Below are 25,667 nucleotides of genomic sequence, written 5' to 3' on the forward strand. Positions count from 1 at the left end.
TGGAAAAACTGGACAGCCACATGTAAAAGAATATGAGAATATTCTCTAATACCATAGACAAAAATAAACTCGAAATAGATTAGCGATCAAAATATAGGTCTGGCTACTATAAAACTCTTAGAGGAAAACATAACAGAATACTCTCTGACGTTAACTGCAGCAATATCTTTTCAGATCCACCTCCTAGAGTAATGAAATGAAAAACAAAAATAAACAAATGGGACCTAATTAAACTTGAAAGTTTTTGCAACCAAAGAGAACCATAAACAAAACGAAAAGACAACCCTCAGCATGGGAGAAAATATTTGCAAATGAAGCAACAGACAAGGGATTAATCTCCAAAACAAATAACTCATGCAGCTCAATATCAAAAAAAAAAAAAAAAAACAAACAGCCCAATTAAAAAGTGGGCAGAAAACCTAAATAGACATTTCTCCAAAGAAGATGTTCAGATGGCCAATAGGCACATGAAAAGATGCTCATCATCACTAATTATTAGAGAAATGCGTATCAGAATTACAGTGGGGTATCTCACCTCACACTGTTCAAAATGGCCATCATCAAGAAGACTACAAACAATAAATGCTGGAGAGAGCATGAATCAATGGGAACCATCCTACACTGCTGGTGGGAATGTAAACTGGTACAATTACTATGAACAACAATATGGAGTTTCCTCAAAAAACCAAAAATAAAACTACCATATGATCCAGGAATCCCACTCCTGGTATATATTCAGAGAAAACCATAATTGGAAAAGATACATGCACCCCAATGTTCACTGCAGCACTATTTACAATAGCTAAAACATGGAAGCCATCTGAATGTTCAACAGAGGAATGGATTAAGAAGATGTGGTACATATACTCAATGGAATATTAGTCATTAAAAATAATGAAATAATGCCATTTGCAGTAACATGGATGGGCCTTATCAAAGTAAGTGAGTAAGTCGGACAGAGAAAGACAAACACCATATGATATCACTTATGTGGGGAACCCCAAAATTGATACAAGTGAACTTATTTACAAAACAGAAATAGACTCACAGATTTTGAAAACAAACTTAGGGTTATTGAAAGGGAAAGCTGGTGGTAGGGGATGGACTGGGAATTTAGGATTGGTATAATATACAAACTATTATATATAAATTGGATGGTCAACGGGAATCTGCTGTACAGGACAGGGAACTGTACTGGATATTCTGTCCTAACTCATGGGAAAATAATATAAAAAATGGATTTGTGTATATGTATAACTAAGTTACTTTGTTGTATAGGAGAAATTAACACAACATTGTGAATCAACTATGCTTCAATAAAATTTTTAACAATAAAGCTTGAGATCTTCCAGGTTCTTAGTATGATGAGTGATTTTCAATTGAAACCCAGACATTTTTTAAAATAATGATTTTTATTTTTTTCCATTATAGCTGGTTTACAGTGTTCTGTCAAGTTTTCTACTGTACAGCAAGGTGACCCAGTCACACATACAGATATACATTCTTTTTCTCACTTTATCCTCCATCCTGCTCCATCACAAGTGCCTGGATATAGCTCCCTGTGCTCTACAGCAGGATCTCATTGTTTATCCACTCATAGGGCAATAGTTTGCATCTGTTAACCCCAAATTCCCAGGAAACCTGGACATTTTGAATGTTATGTTGGGAATTTTATTTAAACTTTCTGTTTTAGCTGACCCTCTCCCCAGCATTGCTCCAGCAGGAGAATGGCAAGTGGCTCCTTGTTACTGCTGGGTGAGGTACAAGTTCAGGTTCCTCCCGTGGCTCCTTGTTACTGCTAGGCTTAAACTTGCTGGTAGGTAAATTTCTGTTTATCTCCTTTAATGTGACATAATCACTGTGCTTTCATTTCATGATCATTCTCTTCTCCTTTTTTGAATCAGAAACATAGTCTTGAGACTAATGTTCTCTACTTCAGATCAGCAGGGGACAGTCAAAAATATCAGAGCCACAGACTTGGAAACAACTCTTCAAAGGCATTACTGATGGGAATGGCACATCTCTGCATACCCTCTTGTCCCCCCTTTCTCCTGTCCATCTGTCCACATCTTAAGGTGGCATGATACATTTAGAGGAGAGCTTTTAAACCTAGAGACTGTAGGTCTGTAGACAGTCCATGGGGAGGTTTCGGGTGGTCCCTAAATCCCCCTTCCCACCAACTATAAAAAATGTTGTGTGTCTATACATTCTCTGATGGTGCTTCTCCCAGTTCCTCAGTAAGAGCATGACCAAGGAGGCTAAGAATCACTGTAGCAGATTAAGAAATGGGAACAATAGAATTTCAGGCTCTCAGTCATCCATTTAGAGGGGCTTGAAATCAGGGTGCAGGCTGGGGAAGACAGGGACCAGGATGTGCTTGGATCTGTCCCTTGATGTGCTGGAACAGATACTAACCATGTGGGTCTGAGAGGAGCAACACTGGGGACTGGGCCTGAAAAAGGTCCAGAAAAATCTCAAGATCCTCGAAAGGTACAAGGTCTCAACATAAGAAATGAGAAAAAGCATTATAATGTCATGTCAGAAATGTGTATCTGAATTAAAAAAATGGTTATTGTGGGAGAAGAAGTTAGATTTTTTTTTTCCCAACCCAACTTCGGTTAAGAAGGCACTCCTAACAAAGCAGCGAGTCTAGCCCAGGGTGAGGGGGTGGCAGCAGGCAGACCTCACAGAAGAGGCGTCTGATGAGACAGCCCACGTGAGGATGGTTGCCCTGAGGTCCACGAAGTCAAACTAGTGGCTAACAAAATTCTTCTAAGAAATGGAAAGAAATGACAATAGATTAGAGACAGGAGAGAGCAGGAGGGAGGTACTGAGAAAGCACCCCAGGACAATCACAAGACTCTCGGCTGGGCCCTGTGGAGATGGGAGCCTAAACCAAATCAGAGCTGGGCTAAGTGGATTCCTTTCCTGGAGGAGGCTGGGCCTAATTGAATCTGTCACAAATTTCTGTGTCTGAAGTACTTCTCATTTTTGTTCCACACTCAGCCTTTGAAAACTTTATTCAAACACTTTCTTTCACTGTATTATCTCTAGTTTCTAAAAAGAGAATATCTAGGGGTGCCAGTCTAAAGAGAACCTGAGTTTAAAAAGGCACAAACAAGATATCTTCCCATTCCCCTCTCTGGGTTACTGAGCCCTGAGAAAGCTCAGGAGGAGAGGCTTTCTGCAGAAGGAAACTGACCAGCTTCTAGACTCACAGGTCCTGTGAGCTTGCAGAGATGCATGTGTTTAGGACATCCCGCTTGGAGACGCTCTGATAGAGAATAAGCAATACATGCTTGGTGCTCATCTCTGTTTCTGGCAAAGAGCTCCTGAAACCCTTAGAGTTTCCTAAGTGATAAAAACAATAAAGGTGCCTTTTTCTTATTTGACGAAGGTGACTTTTAGAAGCACCTAAAGATGGAGGCTGGTTGTCAGGAAAGCCAACCATGTGATTAGAGGATTGGAACTTTAGTCCTAACCCCTGAGCTCTGGGCAGGGATGAGGGGCTGGAGGTTGAATCAGTCACCAACGACCAGTGGTTTAATCATGCGTGCCTGTAATGAAGCCTCCATAAAACCCTAAAAGGACAGACTTTGGAAAGCTTGCAGGTTGGTGAACACATAGAGGTCTGAGCATGTGTGCACTCTACACCCTTTCCCAATGCCCTGCCCTATATGCCTCTCTTCCATCTGGCTGCTCCTGATTTATGGCCTTTTATAATAAACTGGTGATCTAGTAAGTAAAGTGTTTCTGTGAGTTCTGTGAGCTGCCATTAGCAAATTAATCAAACCCAAGGTGGGGTGCTTCTTCACCAAGAAGAGAGAGAAAACCCAAATAAACAAAATAAGAAATGAAATATGAGACATCTCAATGGATACTGCAGAAATAAAAAAAACCATAAGAGAATACTATGAATAATTATATGCCAACAAATTTGACAATCTAGAAGAAATGGACAACTTTCTAGAGACATACAGCTTGCTAAATCTGAATCGAGGAAAAAAAATAATTTGAATAGACTTGAAAAATGAAATTGAATATGTAATAAAAGACACTCCTTACAAACAAAAGTACAGGATCAGATAGCTTAACAGGTGAATTCTACCAAACATACAAAGAAGAACTTATACCCATCCTTCTTAAACTTTTCCAAAATGTTGAAGAAGGAATACTTCCAAAGACCTTCTATGAAGCCACCATTGCCCTAATACAAAAACCAGACAAAGATAACACCAAAAGAGAAAAAATTATAGGCCAATAGCTTTGATGAATATAGACACAAATTCTCAAAAAATTTTTAGCCAACCGAATCCAACAACATATTAAAAAATCATATAGCACAACCAAGCAGGATTCATCCCAAGTTCACAAGGATGGTTCAACATTTGAAAATCAAACAATTACACATTAACAAAAGAAAAGTCAAATACCACATGATCATCTCAATAGACGTAGAAAAAGCATTTGACAAAATCCAACATCCATTTAAGATAAAAATTCTTACCAAAGTGGGTATATAGGGAACACACCTTAACACAATAAAAGTCATTTGTGCAAAGCCACAGCCAGTGTAATACTCAATGGAGAAAAGCTGTAAACCTTTCTGCTAAAATCTGGAACAAGACAAGGATGCCCACTCTCACTACTTTTCTTCAACAGAGTATTGGAAGTCCTAGCATTAGCAATCACACAAACAAAAGAAATAAAAGGTATCCAAATTGGAAGGGAAGAGATAAAATTGTTACTCTATGCAGATGACATGAAACTATATATATAGAAAACCCTAAGGACTCCACACAAAACTATTCAAACTGATCAATGAATTCAGCAAAGTAGCAGGGTACAAGATTAACATTCAGAAATCATTGAAACAGTGAAATATTAGAAAAGGAATATAAAAATAAAATACCTTTTAAAATCACACCCCAAAAACCTAAATACCTAGGAAAAACCTGACCAAGGAGGTGAAAGATTTATATGCTGAGAACTATAAAACATTAATCAAGGAAATTAGAGAATTTGAAGAAATGGAAAGATATTCCATGAGCCTGGACTGGAAGAATTAATATCATTAAAATGGCCATACTACCCCAAAAAATCTCAGATTTAATGCCATCTCTAACAAATTACCCATGACATTTTTCAGAGAACTAGACCAATCAATCCGAAAATTAATATGGAACCATAAAAGACCCAGAATTGCTAAAGCAATCCTGAGGAAAAAAAACAAGCAGGAGGCATAACTCTCCCAGACTTCAGACAATCTTACAAAGCTACAGTCATCAAGACAGTGTGGTGCTGGTACAAAAATAGACATATGGACCAACAGAACAAAATAGAGAGCCCGGAAATAAACCAAGACACCTACACTCAATCTTTGACGAAGAAGGCAACAATATTAAATGGGAAAAAGTCTCTTTAGCAAGTGGTGCTGGGAAAACTGGACGGCTGCATGTAAATCAAGGAAGTTAGAACATACCCTCATTCCATGCACAAAGATAAACTCAAAATGGCTTAAAGACTTAAATATAAGACAAGACACCATAAAACTCCTAGAAGAGAACATAGGCAAAACATTCTCTGACATCAATTGTACAAATGTTTTAAGTCAGTCTCCTAAGGCAATAGAAATAAAAACAAAAAATAAACCAATGGAACCTAATCAAACTTAAAAACTTTTGCACAACAAAGGAAATCATAAAAAAACAACAACAACAAAAACAACCTAAGAAATGGGAGAAAATAGTTGCAAACAATGCAGCCAACAAGGGCTTAATCTCCAAAATATACAAACAACTCACAACCACTCAACAGCAAAAAAACATTAACAACCAAATTTAAAAATGGGCAGAAGGCCCAAATAGACATTTCTCCAAGGAAAACATATGGACGACCCACAGGCACACAAAAAAATGCTCAACATCACTAATTATTAGAGAAATGCAAATCAAAACTACAATGAGGTACAACCTCACCAGTCGGAATGGCTCTCATTAGTAAGTAAGTCTACAAACAAATGTTGGAGAGGGTGTAGAGAAGAGGCAACCCTCCTGCACTGTTGGTGGGAATGTAAATTGGTACAATCACTATGAAGAACAGTATGGAGGTACCTAGAAAACTAAGTATACAACTACCATATGACCCAGCATTGCAGCACTATTCACAATAGCCAAGATATGGAAACAAATGTCCATCAACAGATGAATGGATTAAGAAGATGTGGTATATATACACAATGGAATACAACTCAACCATGAAAAAGAACAAAATAATGTCATTTGCCATTTGCAGCAACATGGATGGAACTAGAGATTCTCATACTAAGTGGAGTAAGTCAGAAACAGAAAGACAAATACCATATGATTTCACTTCAATGTGGAATTCTAAAATACGGCACAAATGAACCTATCTACAAAACAGAAACAAACTTCTGGTCAGAGAGAACAGACTGTGGTGGCTGATGGGGAGAGGGAGGGAGTGGGATGGACTGGGAGTCTGGGGTTAGCAGATGCAAACGATTGCATTTGGAGTGGATAAGCAATGAGGTCCTGCTGTATGTATAGCACAGGGAACTCTATCCCATCATTGTGATAGAAAATGACATTAGATAATATGATAAAAAGAGTGTGTCTATATGTATGACTGGGTCACTTTGCTATACAGCAGAAATTGACAGAACATTATAAAACCAACAATGAAAATTTTTTAAAAGAAGTGAAGAGAGTTGAAAAAATGTTGTTACATTTTCCTGATTTTTGTCAACTGGTTGATTGGAAATTAGTAGTTTAAAATTAGCCACAGTGGGCATGTTTATACCACAGAAATTGGCAAACATCGCAAATCAGCTTTTTCTTTTTTTCCCCCAGAGCCAGTTTGTGACTCCATGACTCCTCATTTGTGGGCATGTATTTGTGCATGAATAGGTGCATGTGTACATGTGTGTATACACGCATGTCATTGCACTGGTGTGTAGAGTTGCTAGAAATCACAGGGAAGAAGCCAGCAATAGCCAGAAAAAGGTCTGAAAGGCAGAACCGCAAACAGTCCCGGCATACTCACCAGCCTCAGATTCTTCATCGCCTGGGGAAACATGCCTTGGTGTAACTGCAGTTTGCCAACTTTCATGACTTGCACACCTCTGACAGGGTGGCTTCCTGGGAAAAAAATCCTGGAAGAAAACAGATAGCAAAGAGCATCAGTACTTCTCATCTTTGCAGTCGGCATTTCATCAGGAGACAATGCAAGTGGAGGCAGGAGTTCCCGTTGTGACTCAGCAGGTTAAGAACCTGATTAAGTATCCATTAGGATGTGGGTTCCATTCCTGGCCTCACTCAGAGGGTTAAGGATCTGGCGTTGCTGCAAGCTATGGTGTAGGTCGCAGATGGGGCTCGTATCCTGCATTACTAGGGCTGTGGTATAGGCTACCTGCAGCTATAGCTCCAATTCGACCCCTAGCCTGGGCACGTCCATATGCTGCAGGTGCAGCCTTAAGAAGAAAGAAAGAAAGAGGAGGCAAACACTGGCTGTGAATGTCAATGAGCTGCTGGGAAGTAACCAGCTTTGCAGCCAGGAGCGCTCAATACCATCCATCTCCTGCTCTCCTGAAGAGCCTTTTGCATTAGGGAAAAAAAAAAATCACAGGACTGGATTGACTCTCTAATAAACATGAGAAAAGAGAATCTGACCTCTGTGTTTACATTTGGCAGGGGGTGTGGGAAGCAGGTGTGCATCTTATCCTCCAATCTTGCCCATGAAGCTCTAGCACCCAGGACAGCCTTGGCACAGAAGCTGGCCTCTCAGTTGTAACAGAGAAGTCAATGAATGAAAGCTCCGTGACTCCTCATCTAGAGACGCTCTCAGCCTCCTTTTAACTGCAGAGCCCTCTGAGTCTCAGGCACAGAGTTCATTGTTCATCCCAGTCCACCTTTCTTACAGGCCCTGTGTATCTATTCTGTCCTCCCACTGGATTTCAGAGCTTTCAGTTCAGACACCCCATCTCTATCTGCCACGATGTCCTGCCTGCAGGAACTCCACACATAGCTCTTTCACACATAACAGAATAGTAATAGGGTGTGGGAGTGGACCAAAGAATGAAAACGTAGGGCTCGGTTTCAGATCCAATGTTATTTCAAGTCGATTCGACAATAATTTATCATATCAGAGTTTGGCCTCTTTGGCTCCCCACATCCTCCAAGCATCTCCCGAGCTCCCACTGTGTATGAACGATCCATCCTGGGGCCATGGAAATCCCGTGCTGTTGTTATGTGATCTGTTCCCTCGAGGCCCAATAATCCCATCAGACCCAAGACAAACATTCACACAATAGTCCAAAATACCACGGGATGGTGCCTGATTCAGCACCTGGGTGAAGCCTACATTAATGCACGGCTCTGCTCAGTTCAGGTGTGTGGAACTGAACTGAGAAAAGGATACAGGAATTTTGAAGAGCAGTGACTGATGATGGGCTGGACCAGGGAAGGTTTCCTGGAGGAGGAAAGCGGGACTGAACTTGGCTCCTCTGGATCGGGGAAGGCTTGTCTCCGTGGGGAGAATGGAAATGCATCCAGGCTGCTGGAGGGCACAAGCCAGGGTGCAGCCCAGATGCTGCTCATCCGGAGACCCCAGGTGGCCCCAGGGCCTCCAAGAGAGCATCCTGAGGGGTGACTTACACGGGGCTGGCCATGTGCCAAGCAGTGTTCTGCTTTCATTTATGAACAAGTCATGGACCCACATCTATGCTGCTGTGTCACAGAGACGAGCAAGATTCAGCATGAGAGACGCACATGTCCTCTGAAGAACAGACACATGTCTGCAAACCATTCCATGTCCCTCTTCCTCACATGCAATGTGAGATGGCACCTTTTTTCATCCAGGCTCTTCGAGTGGACAGCAGCACCTGAGAGGGAGGTGTTTCAACTAACAGAAGGTGGGCCACGCTTCTTTGAAAGAACTGAAAAGGGAGGAGGTGGGAGAAACAAAGGAGACACTGGGTCCCGAACTTCCGTCATCGGCTGAGTGTGCCAAGAGATCAGTCACATCACCTCTTGCCCTTTAAAAACGAACATCAGGAGTTCCCGTCGTGGCGCAGTGGTTAGCGAATCCGACTAGGAACCATGAGGTTGCGGGTTCAGTCCCTGGCCTCGCTCAGTGGGTTAAGGATCCGGCGTTGCCATGAGCTGTGGTGTAGGTTGCAGACTCGGCTCGGATCCCGCGTTGCTGTGGCTCTGGCGTAGGCCAGTGGCTACAGTTCCGATTTGACCCCTAGCCTGGGAAACTCCATATGCCGCGAGAGCGGCCCAAGAAATAGCAGAAAGACAAAAAAAAAAAAAAAAAAAAAAAAAAAAAAAAACGAACATCATTATCTACTTGTGTGGGAACAACTTTAAGATCCCCGGACCAAAGGTCTCAGCATAGGATGCTATTGCCCTGGACTTAACCGGCCTGGACACTTGCCTTGAAAAGGACACCTGGATTTGGGCTGTGATTTGATTGCTCTGAAAGTAGCATGATTATGTTTAAAGGCACAAAGTAATTTCATATGAATAATCATTCCATTAAGAGGCTATCTGTCATGTCAGTTAGCAGAGGGAAAGGAAATCTTTGGTTCTATGGTAGCAGAACGTAATGCACAGTTACTCTGGGATAGGCACCTGCTCTGGTTGCTTAAAGATCTTAAAAAAAAAAAAAACCAGTGGAGTTTAATCAGGAGAGGGTGAGGGAGGGCCTGGGAGGGGGGCTTCCACATAAATATTTACGGAGCAGCCTCCCCGGCTCCGGCAGGGGTGCTGAGCGTGTGCCTGGCTTGTTGCTGGAGGCTTCCCAGCTGACATATGGAACGAGCATCCTGAGGACTGGCTGGAATAGCACCCCGAGGAAAACTGGTGAAGCTCGCTCCTGCTGGGAGAAGTTCTCACCCAACTTCACCATGTGGGTCAGTGAGGAGGAGGGAGGAGGGCTTGCGAGTCGTCCGCAATCACAGGGCTGCCAGAGAGCCAGGCCGGGCTGAGAGCCTGAACCAGAGAGGAGGCCCGGATGCCAGCAGACTTCGAAGACTGAAACAGGGATGTGGGTGAGAAGGTGAGGGGAAGGTGCAGCTAGGAGAGAGAAGCCAGGTTCTGTGCTCCGGGCGTGAGGGATGCGAGAAGTCCAAGGTGAGTCCCCACCCTTGATTCCTGTGGTTGCAGGTAAGAGGCAAGTTGAGTCACCACAGGGAGAGTAGAGCTGAGAGCTGCTAGACCTGGGCATGGACAATGGGTGCTCCTGAAGCAGCGGAGACTGCGGTGATCAGGGGAGGTTCCTGGCAGAGGAACTGGGTGGTTCAGCCTGGGAGCAGTGATGGGCTCCCAGGCAGCAGGTGGGGCCTGGGGAGGGCGGGTCGCTCTGTGATAGTGCAGGAGGCTGAATACAAAGGGCCAGCGAGCTCAGGACCTGGTTGGCAGAGTGGGCGAGAGCTGCGCCTGAGGCCAGGCTGGGCAGAGGCAGCCGGGCTATGCTAGGAGGTTAGCCTTCGCTGCAGAAGCACCTGCGCCCCGCTAGGAGGTTAGCCTCCGCTGGCAGGCAGCCACATAAGGGGGCTGAACGTATTTCACCAAAACAGGAAACAAGGACAATTGGAAAAGAGACCCTAGAGGCAGAGGGGTCCGGGCCAGGATGAGGGTAATGAGAATAGAAAAAAAAGGATCTGATGCAAAGCATGTTCTATAGCTGATTCAACAGGACCTAGACACCTGCTCAGATCCGGTGGTCAGAGCTGACTTCAAGAGGCAGAAATGATGCTACAAAATATGCAAGCAAACTATGTAATAACAAAAGCATTCAACAAGGCATGCTACTTGTTTGGGTTGTTACAATATTTTCTTCTCATGAGGTCCAGGATGCTGGGCCCAGAATGGAAAAAGTGCCCTTGGTGTTCCTGGGATAAGTGCATGGCAAGGAAGGTGTTAAGCAGAGAAACGCTGCAGCACACAGGCTAGTTTGACTCAGACCCATGAGCACCAAGATCTTGCTGCCAAGGAGCGGGGAGGCTGAGGGTCAAAACTGCGGTGTCTCCAGTTAAAAGGGGGTAGAGAAAAACATACCCAATGGTGGGACCTACGTTGTTGGTCTTGCAAGAAAAGGATTTTTTTTCATGATACAATTACCAGTCACACTGCTTCACTACAGATAGCAGTTTTCACACGGAAATGGCAGGAAAAACCTTTATTGTTAGGAATATTTTTTTAGAACGGATAAAATACATCACAATCTAAAGCAAGAGTTTAACTTGACTATATAAACTGCATTTTAGAGTCAACAAAGAGCTCCAGTGTATGAATTTTAGCTGATCAATGTGAAATATAATTCTATGATGGACTTAGAGAAAGCAGTAGTTTGCAATTTTGAAGAAACAACTGCTCCAGAGAAAACGTATCACTAGACAAAACCAGTAGATCAAAGACTGATGGAAATTTTTAAATGGATAAATTAGGTTGTTACCATTTAAACTCAATGATCAGTCTTAAGATCACTCAAATGTGACACTACCAGACATTACATGCTATCTGATATGATGCAACAGGAATTATTTTCAAGTACCTGTAAAGGATCCTTGATACAAAAACAAAAACAAACCGAATTTAATCAAACTGAAGTTAAATTTCATTTCACAGGAAAAACAAGTGAGAGTGGAACAAAGGAAAGCACCCACCCAAATTCAAGATATGGAAAATTCTACAGGACTTTTACCCAGGATCTTCAACAGGTCAACAGCATGAAAAGAAAAAGATGGCAGGGGAGGAGAACACTCTAGATTAAAAGAGACCTAAGAGCTACAACAAATCTAATTTGTAGACCTTTTGCATCTTAAACAAACAAATGAAAAATTATAAAAAACATTTCTAAGTCAATCTAGGAAATTTGAACATGAAGTGGCATTGTGGGTATGTAAGAAAATGTCCATACGCTTTTTGGAGATACAAATTGAAGTATGCATGGATGCAATGATTTAATGTCTGAGATTTGATTAAATTTCTTCAGCCTGATTTCTCCTTCCAGCAATGATGGATTAGCTTGTTTCAGACCAAACTCCTTCTTAAGACCAAGAAAAGTTAGATAAAATATTTTTTTAATCTGTTAGAAGGAATCAAAGAACCACTGAGGGAGAGGGGTGTGAATAAGTCAAGACATCAATAAGAGCAGAAGCTCAAGACCGTGATCCTCACATTTGTTGCTACTTTTCCCTTTGATGATTTGAAAGTAGAAGCAGATAAGCTAAAGAGCTGAGAACAAGTGCTGGCAGTCTCAAAGATACAGAGACACAGAATTTGGAAATCAGGGCTCAGCAAAGGTGAGAAGGAGCCCTAGTAAACATCGTTTGTGACGACAGAGGCCTACAGTCCAGGAATAGCAGTAAGCTAGAAACAGACCAGCCTTCACAAAGACTGAATCGGCTCAAATCTTGATACAATTAAGGTGACCTGTTTCTACCCTGACTGCCAGAAGCAAAAAGTAAATTCTCCCTGAAAGAAGATAACGTCATTCTGAACCTCAAATTATCTATTTTTCTATACAATGTCCTGCATTCAGTAAAATTATAACCAGGCACACAAAAAGATAAGGACTATCTGAAAACCAAGAGAAAGACATAGACAATGAAACATACCTACAGGGGTGGAAATGACTGAGGCTCTCATAAATCAACTTTCAAATAATTATAATAAGTCTGTGTGCAAACTTAATAATAGAAAAGAATTTCAGCAGAAAATTAGAAACTATATAAAAAAATAGCTAACAAAAATTCTAGCACTGAAAAATAGAAAACTGAAATTAAGAACTCAAGAGTTTAACATCAGACTTGTCACAGCCAAGGAAAGAATTAAAGAACTGGAAGGCAGGTCAAAAGAAAATATCAATTGTAAAACTTAAAGAGATGATGAAAAGGAAAATAAAGAGGAACACAGTTTTCATTACAGGTTAAATGGAATCTCAAATGAAAGGAGGGATAGAATGGGGCAGAGGTAATACAGAAAGCCATAATGGCTGAGAATTTTCTAAAGCAATAGCAGTTAATACCTGTGAAAAGAATAAAATAATTCGCCAAAGGGAAAAAAGGGGGAGAGGTCATGTGGGAAATAAGTGTTGCAAAACCTTGATAATTATTAAAACTGGATGACAGATATCAGAAGGTTTATTGTATTATTCTATTTTTGTGTATGTTTGGGATTTTTCATAATTAAAAGAGCAGGACGCTGGGTTTTACTTCTTCACTCAGAAGTTATGGACGCTGGTAGATAACTGCACCAAGCTGCAGAAGATTTTGCAATTTTACTGAATTAAAAGGTTTATCCCGAGATGAAAATGATACAGTGAGTGGCACACAGTGGCCTTCCACACTGTTTCAAGACATAAGACACTGACTTGAGAGCTAGAAGAACAGCACATGTAACAGCACCTCACGCTCAACATCAAGAAGCTTTGTTTTATTTAGGTCTTAAAACAAGCATAGAAACTCAGTGTCATACAGCATGGGAACTGGGACAAGAAATCATGGAAAGGCAGACAGAGTCGTATGCTGTTCCTTAAGTTCTAAGTTGGACCAGCTGCTGAATGGAATTTATTTATGCTTTTGTGGTAGGGTAGCTTTATTTTTTTATTATTTTTTTAAATCATGATAAACTTCTTGTGTTTCCCTACTTTTGAACAGTAAGTGAACAGATGGTCTTTTTGTCTTTTTTTTTTTTTTCTTTAGGACCGCACCTGTGGCACATGGAGGTTCCCAGACTAGGGGTTGAATCGGGGCTGTAGCCACCAGCCTACACCACCGCCACAGTAATGTCATATCTGAGCTGCGTCTGTGACCTACACCACAGCTCACAGCAATGCCAGATCCTTAACCCACTGAGCAAGGCCAGGGATCAAACCCACGTCCTCATGGATGCTAGTAAGGTTCGATAACCACTGAGCCACGACGGGAGCTCCAGGGTAGCTTTATTGGTAATATGATATGTTTTTATTGTGGTTAGTTTTTTTTTTTTTTTTAAATCCTAACATCAGAAACAAAACCAAAGACAGAAAAGATAGACCACTCTATCTAAGAACTTCAGAACTAGGAGGCGTATTTCTTACCATGACCTTAATTAATTCACGGAGTTACTGTGGAGAGGTGCTCTCCCCGTCCCCCCGGGGTGATGAATCCTTATTCCTCCATCACCTCTACTGCTTGACTCTGCTGGGGACAGGAGGGTCAGAGCCACGAATTCTCACTTGTTTTCAAAAGAAAAAGATCCTGGGTTCCAGCCTCGAATGACCCCTCAATTCCTGCTTTATCTACAACAAATGCTGCTGGCCCCACATCACTGACGGAGGTGAGTCTGTCACATACCCCCACCTCCTGCAACCTAAGTATGTAAAAATACATTCATGGTGCTTCTTATAATTCCACCACAAGGGACAACAGGATTCCCCAATGTTACAAGGAGATTGTGTCTCGTTGAAATGAGATTTTTCTTGGGTATATTTTATCCCATAAAACGAGTAAGCAGGATCATATCCTTACACAAAGGAAATGCTTCTCTTAATTTCCACCAAAGAAGTCCTTCACTCACAAAGCAGGGCTTTCTTACTCTCAGAAGTTTAACAGTTTATAATTATTAGTATCTGATCTGTTGTTCCAAACCACCTCTAGATCAGATAATAAGAACAAAATGGGCCGCTCCCACGGCATATGGAGGTTCCCAGGCTAGGGGTCTCATCGGAGCTGTAGCCCTGTCCTAAACCACAGCCACAGCAACGCGGGATCCAAGCCACGTCTGCAACCTACACCACAGCTCATGGCAACGCTGGATCCTTAACCCACTGAGCAAGGCCAGGGATTGAACCCATAACCTCATGGCTCCTAGTCAGATTCATTAACCACTGAGCCACAATGGGAACTCCCTTTTTTGGTTTATTTTAAATGCTCCTTCTTTCAGCCTCTGGAGCAGAGGTTTGCTGGTAGATAAATTAGAATGCGGGAGTTAAAGGAGATTTCCATTCAAGACCTGGTTGTTCCAGGCAGTTAGTGAAGTGACCACTTCACATCACAATTAACTTGCTGGTAAGAAAAGATGAACATATAAGAACGTATACAACTACCTACAAACACAAACTAGTGTTATGAAGTTCCCAGGGACAGTAGCTATAAGATAGTTAGCTGCAAGGCACTTTTACACCCATATTGAGAAAAACAATGGGCGAAGAAAAAGTCACCCAATTTTGTTGCAAAGTTAAAAGAAATAAATAGGGAGCTCTTGTTGTGGCTCAGCAGTAATGAACCCAACTAGTATCCATGAGGATGTGGGTTCGATCCCTGGCCTTGCTCAGTGGGTTAAGGATCTGGTGTTGCCATGAGCTGTGGCATAGGTCACAAGATGCAGCTGGATCTGGCATTGCTGTGGCTGTGGCGTAGGCCAGCAACCACAGCTCCTATTCGACCCCTAGCCTGGGAAAGTCCATATGCTGCAGGTGTAGCCCTAAAAAGCAAAATAATAATAACAACATATAGATATAGATATAGCCTAAGAGCACCAAAACAGTTATTTTCCAACAGCCAAAAGACCCACTTGGATCATCTGTATGTTTAAGGGGTTTGTTTTGTTTTGTTTTTAGGCAAGTTGAATGAATAAGTAGCAACACAAAGAGAAGTCTGGCAGGGCTTGGAGGAGTGGAGAAGATACTGGATGAGTGGCCAGGAGCTGCCTCAGGAAGGCAAAGGAAGGACTTATGTTACACATAGGGTTAAGTGTCCAATTTTGAACCTAAAAGTTTTATCTTGCTTTTTGAAAAATAAATGGAGAAGACATTGCCCATATTTGTAACTTTCAACTTAGGTTGAAAGTTATTTTCAATTAACTTGTGCACAAATTTCCTCATCCTCTTGCCAGGCTTGCTCGTGGGCTGCCCGGCCCACTGCAAGTTCACCTTGTAAGCAGCAGGGAGGCGTCACAGCCTGTTCACGCAGCTGACCTTGCATTTAGCAGAATCAGGGTCAGAATCTTCCAGGCAGGCAGGATGCTAGCCCACGGCATGCAGACAGTTTCCTTTTTAGTACGCACAAGGGTGACACTACTGTCCTTTGTCTGGCTTTTGCCTCTCTCATATCTTAAAGCACTTTTTTTTTGGGGGGGGGAATGTTTAATAATATTTTGAAATGTTTCAAAAAGGTCAGCCAGCATGACTGAATTATACTCCAACTATAATTAAGTCCTTGAGAAAAAAATGGCAATGAGATTTGTGATAAAAGTTGTACTTTTTATCCCATATAAGATCTATTTATCCACTTATATGGGCAATAAAAGCCACCTCTGAAGTTCTGGAAATATACTCTAAATCCCCTCAACATCTGAATACACAGATGGTCATATGACCTGGAGATCATTTCTCAAGAAGAAGCCTTTGAGTAGAAATTTTAAGGTTATTTTAAGTGACAATTTTAAGTTACTGCATTTATTTGAGCCTGTTAGTCCAAATTTATGACAATTGTTTTGCATGCTGTTTCTGGTAATATAGCAAGCTTGGGAGCCATATTCATTATCTCATTGCAAACAATGTATTATGCTAGATAAAACATTTTAAAAGGAAAAAAGTGATGGCAAGATAGAAAAGTATTATCAGGCCAAGATCTAAATGAAAAGGGACCCTTGAGAAAAATGGATAGGTAAAAGGTACAAGGTTACTTTTTTTTCCCTTGCTTTTTAGTGCTGCACCCATGGCACATGGAAGTTTCCAGGCTAGGGGTCAAACTGGAGCTGCAGCCACAGCAACACCAGATCCGAGCTGCATCTGCAACCTACACCACAGCTCATGGCAACGCTGGATCCCTGACATACTGAGCAAGGCCCGGGATCAAACCCACATCCTCATGGATACTAGTTGGATTCGTTTCTGCTGCATCACAGCGGGAACTCCGAAGGTTACTTTTCGAAGTGATGTAATGTTCTAGAATTGACTGTGTTGATAGTTGTACTTATCTTTGAACATACTTTAAACATCAGTGAATTGTATGCTTTAAATGGGTAACTTGCATGGTATGTGAGTTATAACAAAACTGCCTTAAAAAAAATTCAGACATTAGGGAGTTCCCGTCGTGGCGCAGTGGTTAATGAATCCGACTAGGAACCATGAGGTTGTGGGTTCGGTCCCTGCCCTTGTTCAGTGGGTTAACGATCCGGCGTTGCCATGAGCTGTGGTGTAGGTTGCAGACGCAGCTCGGATCCCGCGTTGCTGTGGCTCTGGCGTAGGCCGGTGGCTGCAGCTCCGATTGGACCCCTAGCCTGGGAACCTCCATATGCTGCGGGAGCAGCCCAAAGAAATAGCAAAAAAAGACAAAAAAAAAAAAAAAATTCAGACATTAGCACCCCCCCAAAATGAAATACTTAGGATTAAATCTAACAAAATACACAGAAGGTCTATATCAGGAAAACTACAAAACCCTGATGAACCAAATCAGAATATGTGGAAAGATATTCCACATTCACTGACGGGAAAATTCAGTATTATCAAATGTCAGTTCTTGATCTAGAGACTCAATGCAAACTCAATCAAAATCCTAGCAAGTTATTTTGTGATACTGACAAACTGATTCTAAAGTTTAAACGGAGGGGCAAAAGGCCCAGAATAGCTGGCTCAGTACTGAGGAAGGAGAATCAAGTTGGAGAATTGGCCCTACTTAACTTTACGACTTACTATAAAGCTATAGCAATCAAGACAGTGTGGTATTAGAGAAAAGACAAAACAGATGACTGAAACAGAATCGAGAGCTCAGAAAGACCCACATGCATAGTCAGCTGATCTCTGACCAAAGGCAATGTATAATGAGACAAAGAGGTTTTTCAAGAAATGTTTCTGAAACAACTGGATATCCACATGCAAACAAAATGAATCTAGGAGTTCCCGTTGTGGCTCAGTGGAAACGAATCCAACTAGTATCCATGAGGACTCAGGTTGGGACCTTGGCTTCGCTCAGTGGGTTAAGGATCCAGCATTGCTGTGAGCTGTGGTGTAGGTTGCAGACAAGGTTCGGATCCTGTGGGGCAGGCAGGCCAGCAGCTGCAGCTCTGATTTGATCCCTAGGCTGGGAACTTTCATATGCTGTGGGTGCAGCCCTAAAAAACAAACAAACAAACAAACAAAAAGAATATAAAGATCCTGCACCCCTCACAAAAAAGATCTCAAAATCAATCATGGGTATAGTACTGCCTTTTAAGATACAACACCAAAGACATGATCCATGAGAATGCTTATATGGGCAAATCTACGAACACTGACAGACAAAAATATTTTATTTAATTAATTTGTTTTTTTTTGTTGTTGTTGTTGTTGCTATTTCTTGGGCCGCTCCCGCGGCATATGGAGGTTCCCAGGCTAGGGGTTGAATCGGAGCTGTAGCCACCGGCCTACGCCAGAGCCACAGCAACGCGGGATCCGAGCCGCGTCTGCAACCTACACCACAGCTCACGGCAACGCCAGATCGTTAACCCACTGAGCAAGGGCAGGGATTGAACCTGCAACCTCATGGTTCCTAGTCAGATTCGTTAACCACTGTGCCACGACGGGAACTCCTAATTTTTTTTTTTTTTTAGGGCCATTTTGCAGCATCTGGAGGTTCCCAGGCTAGGGGTAGAACCAGAGGTACAGCTGCTGGCCTGCACCACAGCCACAGCCACACCAGATCCTTAACCCACTGATCGAGGCCAGGGATGGAACTTGCATCCTCATGGATTCTAGTAGGGTTCTTAACCTGCTGTGCCACAGCGGGAACTCTACAGACAAAACTATTTTAGAAGGTTAAAATTACTAGAGTTCCCGCTGTGGCACAGCAGGTTAAGGATCCAGCACTGTTGCAGCTGCAGTAGGTCCTGTGACCCAGGATTCGATCCCTGGTCCAGGAACTTCCATATGCTGTGGGTGTGGCCACAGAAACCCCCCAAAATGGTAGAAATAAAAGATACAAGCACATGATATATGTCAGTCGGGAAGAAAACAGGATTCGTGAGCTCTCAAGTCCTGCTATAGCCACGAAGAACCTAACCTATATTTACTTTATAATTCTTTAAGCAGCTTGTCTGTAATTTATATACTGTTGGAATGTATGATATATTTAGTAATAAAATAGTCTTAAAAACTGATGTATCATTCTGTCCTAATTTCTAGGCACAAAGCCATTGTGTAAGGAGCAATTAGATTAGTATAATCTATCGCTTTAATGCTCTTCCAAAGATTGAGTGTTAAGGCAAAAAGGGAATATTGTGGTTTTAAAAATGTACATACCTTTCCTTTGTGTAGAAGGGAAAAACTCTATTTATAAGAGTTAAATATAGAACTACCATATGATCCAGCAATCCCATCCTGGGCATCTACCCAAACAAAACTACAATTCAAAAAGATACAAGCACCTGTATGTTCACAGCAGCACTATTCACAATGGACCTAGAGAGTCTCATCCTAAGTGAAGTCCGTCAGAAAGAGAAAGACAAATACCGTATGATATCACTTATATGTAGAATCTAAAACATGGCACAAGTGAACCTATCTACAAAACAGAGACAGACCCACAGACACAGAGAACAGGCGTGTGGTTGCCGAGGGGGAGGTGGGGGGAGTGGGGTGGGCAGGGAGTTTGGGGTTAGCAGATGCAAACTCTTGCATTTAGAATGGATAAGCAATGAGGTCCTACTGTAGAGCACAGGGAACTATATCCAATCTCTTGTGAGAGACCATGATGGAAAATAATATCAGAAAAAGAAAAAGAACGTGTGTGTGTGTGTGTGTGTGAGAGAGAGAGAGAGAGAGACGGGTCACTTTTGCTGTACAACAGAAATTGGCACACCATTGTAAATCAACTATAACTTTTAAAAAATTTAAAAAAACTAACAAAAAGCTATACAATCGAGTTCTAGATAGAATAGTTTTCCATCAATAAGCTTAACTAACTCCTGTGTCTATGTCTACAATACAACGTGTTGCTATCTAATAACACTAAGTGGCGTTCTTGACGTATATCCAGAAGTGACAGGTCCTTCTCCTGAAATCACTTGATAAGGATGCCAAGTACCCAAGGGCCCCGTGCTCTGGAAGAAGTCTTAGCTCCCAGAGCTCAGGTGTTGGGAGGGGTTGGAGTGTGTGCCAGGAGTCTCTTCTTCTTCAGTGCTTTTCAAAGGAAAATACAGCCTGTCAGGGCTGGGCTGATGGCACTGCTTAGATGCACAATCATGAGACAGTGTGTCTGCAGCAGGGGTTGCCAAACTATAGTCCGGAGGCCAAATCCCACGGGCAGCAGGTTCTCATAAACAGTCTTCCTGGTTTAGAGCCACACCTATTCTTTTACATACTGTCTACGGCTGCTCTCAGCCTGCATCAGCAGCACTGAGCAGACAGGTGACCGGGGGACTTGCAAAGCCTAAGTATTGACTACCTGGCACTTTACAGAAAATGTTTGCAGACAGCTGGTCTACATAGTAAAGGAGTTTCTAGAAGTTAAGAGGCTGGAGAGGAGTTCCCGTAGTGGCACGGTGGTTAACGAATCTGGCTAGGAACCATGAGGTTGCAGGTTCGATTCCTGGCCTTGCTCAGTGGGTTAGGGATCCGGCGTTGCCGTGAGCTGTGGTATAGGTTGCAGACATGGCTTGGATCCCATGTTGTTGTGGCTCTGGTGTAGGCCGGTGGCTACAGCTCCAATTGGACCCCTAGCCTAGGAACCTCCATATGCCACGAGAGCAGCCCTAGAAAAGGCAAAAAGACAAAAAAAAGAGGCTGGAGAGAGGATCTAAAATAAACAACAACAAACCCCACTGTATAGGGGTTACAATATATGTATGTGAGTATACAGTTGTGTCTGTCACAAGAATAATGATAACTGTAAGAAATACAGGTAGAGCCCTTGCTACATATCATGCACTGTCCCAAGGATTTTATTTGTTTGAGCTATATGTCTTCTAAAACAATCTTATGCGAGTAAACTTGGTAAAGATGATGTGATCAGAGAGTCTTTTCTGCAAAAAAACAAGTATGAAGCTGGACACAATTGCCAAAAGCAATCACTTCCAGGCATGAGAAACTGACCAGAGGTAAGCAACACATTGAGAAATGTTTATTCTTTAAAAACAACTAGAACTTAAGAGTGCCCTTGTGGCTCAGCTGGTTAAGGATCCAGTGTTGTCGCTGCTGTGGCTCTGGTTACAGCTGTAGCTCAGGTTCCGTCCCTTGCCCGAGAACTTCCTCATGCTGTGGGCAGGGCCAAAAAAGTCAAAGTAATAAAAAACTGGAGCTTCGAGTAAGAAAAGCGGGAGTCTATGGTCTGCTTCCCTGGGTCTATTTGCATCCACCACCGCCCCTCCACGGGAATGAGCATGGAAGGACACAGACATGCTCTCCGTATCACCTGATGTACAGAAGGGAGACACCACTGAGCCCAGTGAAAAGTGAAGGGCAAAGGAGGCTTGAGAACTAGCTACAGCTTTGTATACATACACCTCCCTACACACAGCAGATGGTGGAAGCCTTCCAGGTTCAAGGGGTTGGAGCAACACCTCTGGCCACATCACTGGCTGACCACTATGCGATGCAGACACAGGGGAGACCCCCAGGAAGCGAGGCTAAAAACATAAAAATAAAAACCTGAGCAAGGCCACCATGAATAAACTGCATGGCCCACTCCACAGTTTATACCCAGGCAAGTTACAAAAACAACACATGACAAAACAACCACTAACAACCTTCAGAACAATAAAACAGAATGCAGAGCTAATGTATGATTTTAAATGTTCAGTTTTCAATTAAAAAAAATCATTAGACATACTGTGGTAAAGAGAGAAATGGCCCCCAATAAATCCATAACCTAATCTCCAGCGTCTGTCAATATTTACCTTACAAAAGCAAAACGAATTTGGGGGATGTGATTGAGGTTAAAAACTTTGAGATGGGGAGAATATTCTGGATTTTCCAAGTAGGTCCCATCTAATCTCATGAATCTTTAAAAGCGGAGACCCATTCCCAGCTGTGGTCAGGGAAAGAGATGTGATGATGGAAGCAGGCTCAGAGCGATGTTATGTTGTCAGCTTTGAAGATTCAGGAAGGGAACCATGAACCAAGGAATGTGAGCAGCCTCTATAAACGGGAAAAGGGAGAGAAACAGGTTCTCCCACAGAACCTTCAGGAAGGAGCTCGGGCCTGCTGACACCTGAATTTTAGCCCAGTGAGATCCACGCTATGCTTCTGACCAACGGAACTGTAAGGTAATTTATGTTGTTTTAAACCACTGAATTTGTGATCATTTGCTACAACAGCAAAAGAAAACTTATAATAACACGTGTAATAAAGCAGAAAGTAGGAGAGTTCCTGTTGTGGCTTGGCAGTAACAAACCCAATTAGTATCCATGAAGACGTGGGTTTGATCCCTGGCCTCGCTCAGTGGGTAAAGGATCTGGCATTGCTGTGAGCTGTGGTGTAGGTCACAGACGTGGCTCAGATCTGGCGTTGTTGTGGCTGTAGCGTAGACTGGCAGCTACAGCTCTGATTTGACTCCTAGCCTGGGAACTTCCATATGTTGTGAGTGGGGCCCTAAAAAGACCAAAACAGACAGACAAACAAACAAAAAGGAAAGTAGGAATCATACTTTGGAAAAGAAAAAAAAAGGCTGTCAAAAGAATTTGACTCTGAGTGAACCCAGATGTTAGATTTAGAAGACACAATCATTAAAGCAGTTATTGTAAATATTTTTAAGGAATTCAAGTAAATATGTTCAAAGGATTAAAGAGATACAGTAAAGAAAAGGGGGAATTGGGAAGGAATTTTAATGGAGAAATAAAAACTATAAAAAAGAACCGAATGTAAATTTCAGGGCTGAAATGAAAAGTTCCCTAGGGGGAATTCAACCGCAGATTTGATATGGCAGGAGAAATAATCAGTAAACTAGTAGATCAACAGAAATGTCAAAACTGCAGAACAGAGAAAAGAAAAATAATGGAAGAAGAATAAACAGAACCCCCAAATACAGTGAGATGTCACCTCACACCAGAAAGAATGACCATCATCAAAAAAAGTCTACAAATAAGAAAGGCTGGAGAGGGTGTGGGGAAAAGGGAACCCTCCTACACTGTAGGTGGGAATATAAATTGGTACAAGCATTATGGAGAACAGTATGGAAGTCCTTGAAAAACTAAATATAGAACTACCATATGATCCAACAATCTCACTCCTGGGCATATTTGGGAAAAAAACCTAACTCAAAAAGATACATGCCCCTCAATGTTCACTGCAATGCTATGTACAATAGCCAAGACATGGAAACAACCTAAATGTCCACTGACAGAGGACTGGGTCAAGAAGATGTGGGTACATATACACAATGGAATATTACTTAGCTCTAAAAAGGAAAGAAATAATGCCATTTGCAGCCACAAGGATGGACCTAGAGATTATCATACTAAATAAAGTAGAAGGAAAAAGACAAAAACCATACGATATCATTTATATGTGGAATATAATAAAAATGATACAAAAGAACTCATAAAACAGAAACAGACTCAAAGATTTCAAAATCAAACTTATGGTCACAAAAGGGGAAATGGGGGGGAGGGATAAACTAGGAGACTGAGATTGACACTATTGTATATAAATATCGAGTGTCTATACACACTACCATATATAAAATAGGTAACTTACAAGGACCTACTGTACAGCACAGGGAAATAAATCTACTCAAGAGTATAATAACCTACACGGGAATAGAATCTGAAAAATAATGGATGTATGTATACGTATAACTGATTCACGTTGCTGAACACATGAAACTAAGATAGCATTTTAAGTCAACGATACACCAATAAAACGTTTTAAAAGAGAGAAAAAAGGTAAAAACTGACAAGCTGGATTTCATAAAAATTAAAAGTGCTCTACAAAAGATACTGTTAAGAGCATGAAAAGAAATCTAAAGATTGGATGAAATTATTTGCAAAATCCACTTCCAAGACTTCTATCCAACATGTATCAATAACTTCTACAACTCCGTAATATGACAAAAACAAAACATGAAAACTAAGCAGGACACTTTACTAGATATTTCAAAGGAGATATATGAATGGCAAGTCAGTTCATGAAAAGATGCCCAAGATAATTAACCATCCAGGAACTATTTTACAGCGAGTAGCCCTATATGCCCACCAGAGGGGCTAAAATTAGAGTGACCGACAATACTGTGGGTTTTGTTGTTGTTGTTGTTGTATTGGCGAGCATATGGAGGAACTGGGATTCCCATAAATTGCTAGCAGGAATATAAAAAGGTGCAAGCCCTTTGAAAACATCTTGTTAATTTCTTAAAACAAACAGAAGATGAACTAATTGAAATGGACAAAGGATTTGAATAGACAGTTCTCCAAAGATGATATACAAGCATTGAATAAGCACACAAGAAGCTCACCATCATTGGTCATTAGGGAAGTGCAAAATGAAAACCAAAATGAGTTACTCCTTTACAACCACTATGGCTTTAAAAAAAAAAAAAAAAAAAAAAAAAAGACAAGACAGCAAGTGTGGGGTGAAGACAGAGACACTGGAATTTTCATATCCCATTGATGGAAATGCAAACTGGTGCAGGCACTTTGGAGACTAGTCTGGCAGACAGTGTTCTGCTGTATGATTCCATTTACTGAATATCCAGAACAGGTGAATCCATAGAGATAGAAAGTAGATTAGTGGTTTCTAGAAGCTGGGGAAAAGGAGAGCAGAGGATTAGGGGTGAGTGCCATGGGTTTCTTTGTGGGTGATAAAAATATTCTTGAATTAGTGATAAAGTTGTAAAACTTTGAGAATATACTAAAACCACTGAATTGTACTTTTTTTTTTTTAGGGCCGTGCCAGTGGCATAAGGAAATTCCCGGGCTAGGCGTTGAATAGGAGCCGCAGCTGCCGGTCTACGCCACAGCCACAGCAACACAAGATCTGAGCCACGTCTGCGACCTACACCACAGCTCGTGGCAACACTGGATCCTTAACCCACCAAGCGACACCAGGGATCGAACATACATCCTCATGGATACTAGTTGGGTCCATAACCTATTGAGCCATAACATTTTAAAAATGTATAGTGAGTTATAGCCAGATTTTTTTGAAAGTATATTTGACCATGTGTCCTTGCTATGATCTGAATGTTTGGGTTCCCCCAAAATTCACACATTAAAATCCTAGCCTCAAAAGATGATGGCATTAGGAAGCAGAGCTTTTGGGAGGTGCACGGGTCATGACAGTGGAATCCTCGTGTATGAGATTAGAGCTGCTGGAGTTCCTATTGTGGCTCAGCGGAAATGAATCTGACTAGCATCCATGAGGATGCAGGTTCGATCCCTGGCCTTGATCAGTGGGTTAAGGATCCTAAGGATCTGGTGTTGCCATGAGCTGTGGTATAGGTTGCACATGTGGCTTGGATCCTGCATTGCTATGGCTGTGGCGTAGGCTGGCAGCTACAGCTCTGATTCAATCCCTAGCCTGGGATCATCCATATCCCCCAGCTGCAGCCCCCCCCCCCAAAAAAAAAAGAGAGAGAGAGAGAGATTAGAGTTGCTATAAACGATATAAAAGAGATGTGAGCGAGATTCTGGGCCCTTCCACCATCGTGAGGACACAGTGAGAAGGCGCCAGCTGTGAATCAGAAGGTC

The 25,667-nt window shown here is 42.0% G+C and overlaps 1 protein-coding gene across 3 annotated transcripts in view; it reads right to left on the reverse strand.

Annotated features, from left to right (window-relative positions):
* The window catches only part of SMYD3 (SET and MYND domain containing 3), a 752,343-nt gene that overhangs the window by 25,234 nt on the left and 701,442 nt on the right, over positions 1 to 25,667 (reverse strand). For all 3 annotated transcript variants that reach the window (NM_001160092.2, XM_084978701.1, XM_084978702.1), the window contains 1 exon segment: positions 7,063 to 7,171. In NM_001160092.2, coding sequence (NP_001153564.2) covers positions 7,063 to 7,171 — 109 coding nt within the window.

This window comes from Sus scrofa, chromosome 10 (assembly GCF_054392235.1).
Source record: "Sus scrofa isolate SSC_HxYL_T2T_F1_AM1 chromosome 10, Sscrofa_HxYL_maternal_Yorkshire_Landrace_v2.0, whole genome shotgun sequence".
Classification (NCBI taxonomy): Eukaryota; Metazoa; Chordata; class Mammalia; order Artiodactyla; family Suidae; genus Sus; species Sus scrofa.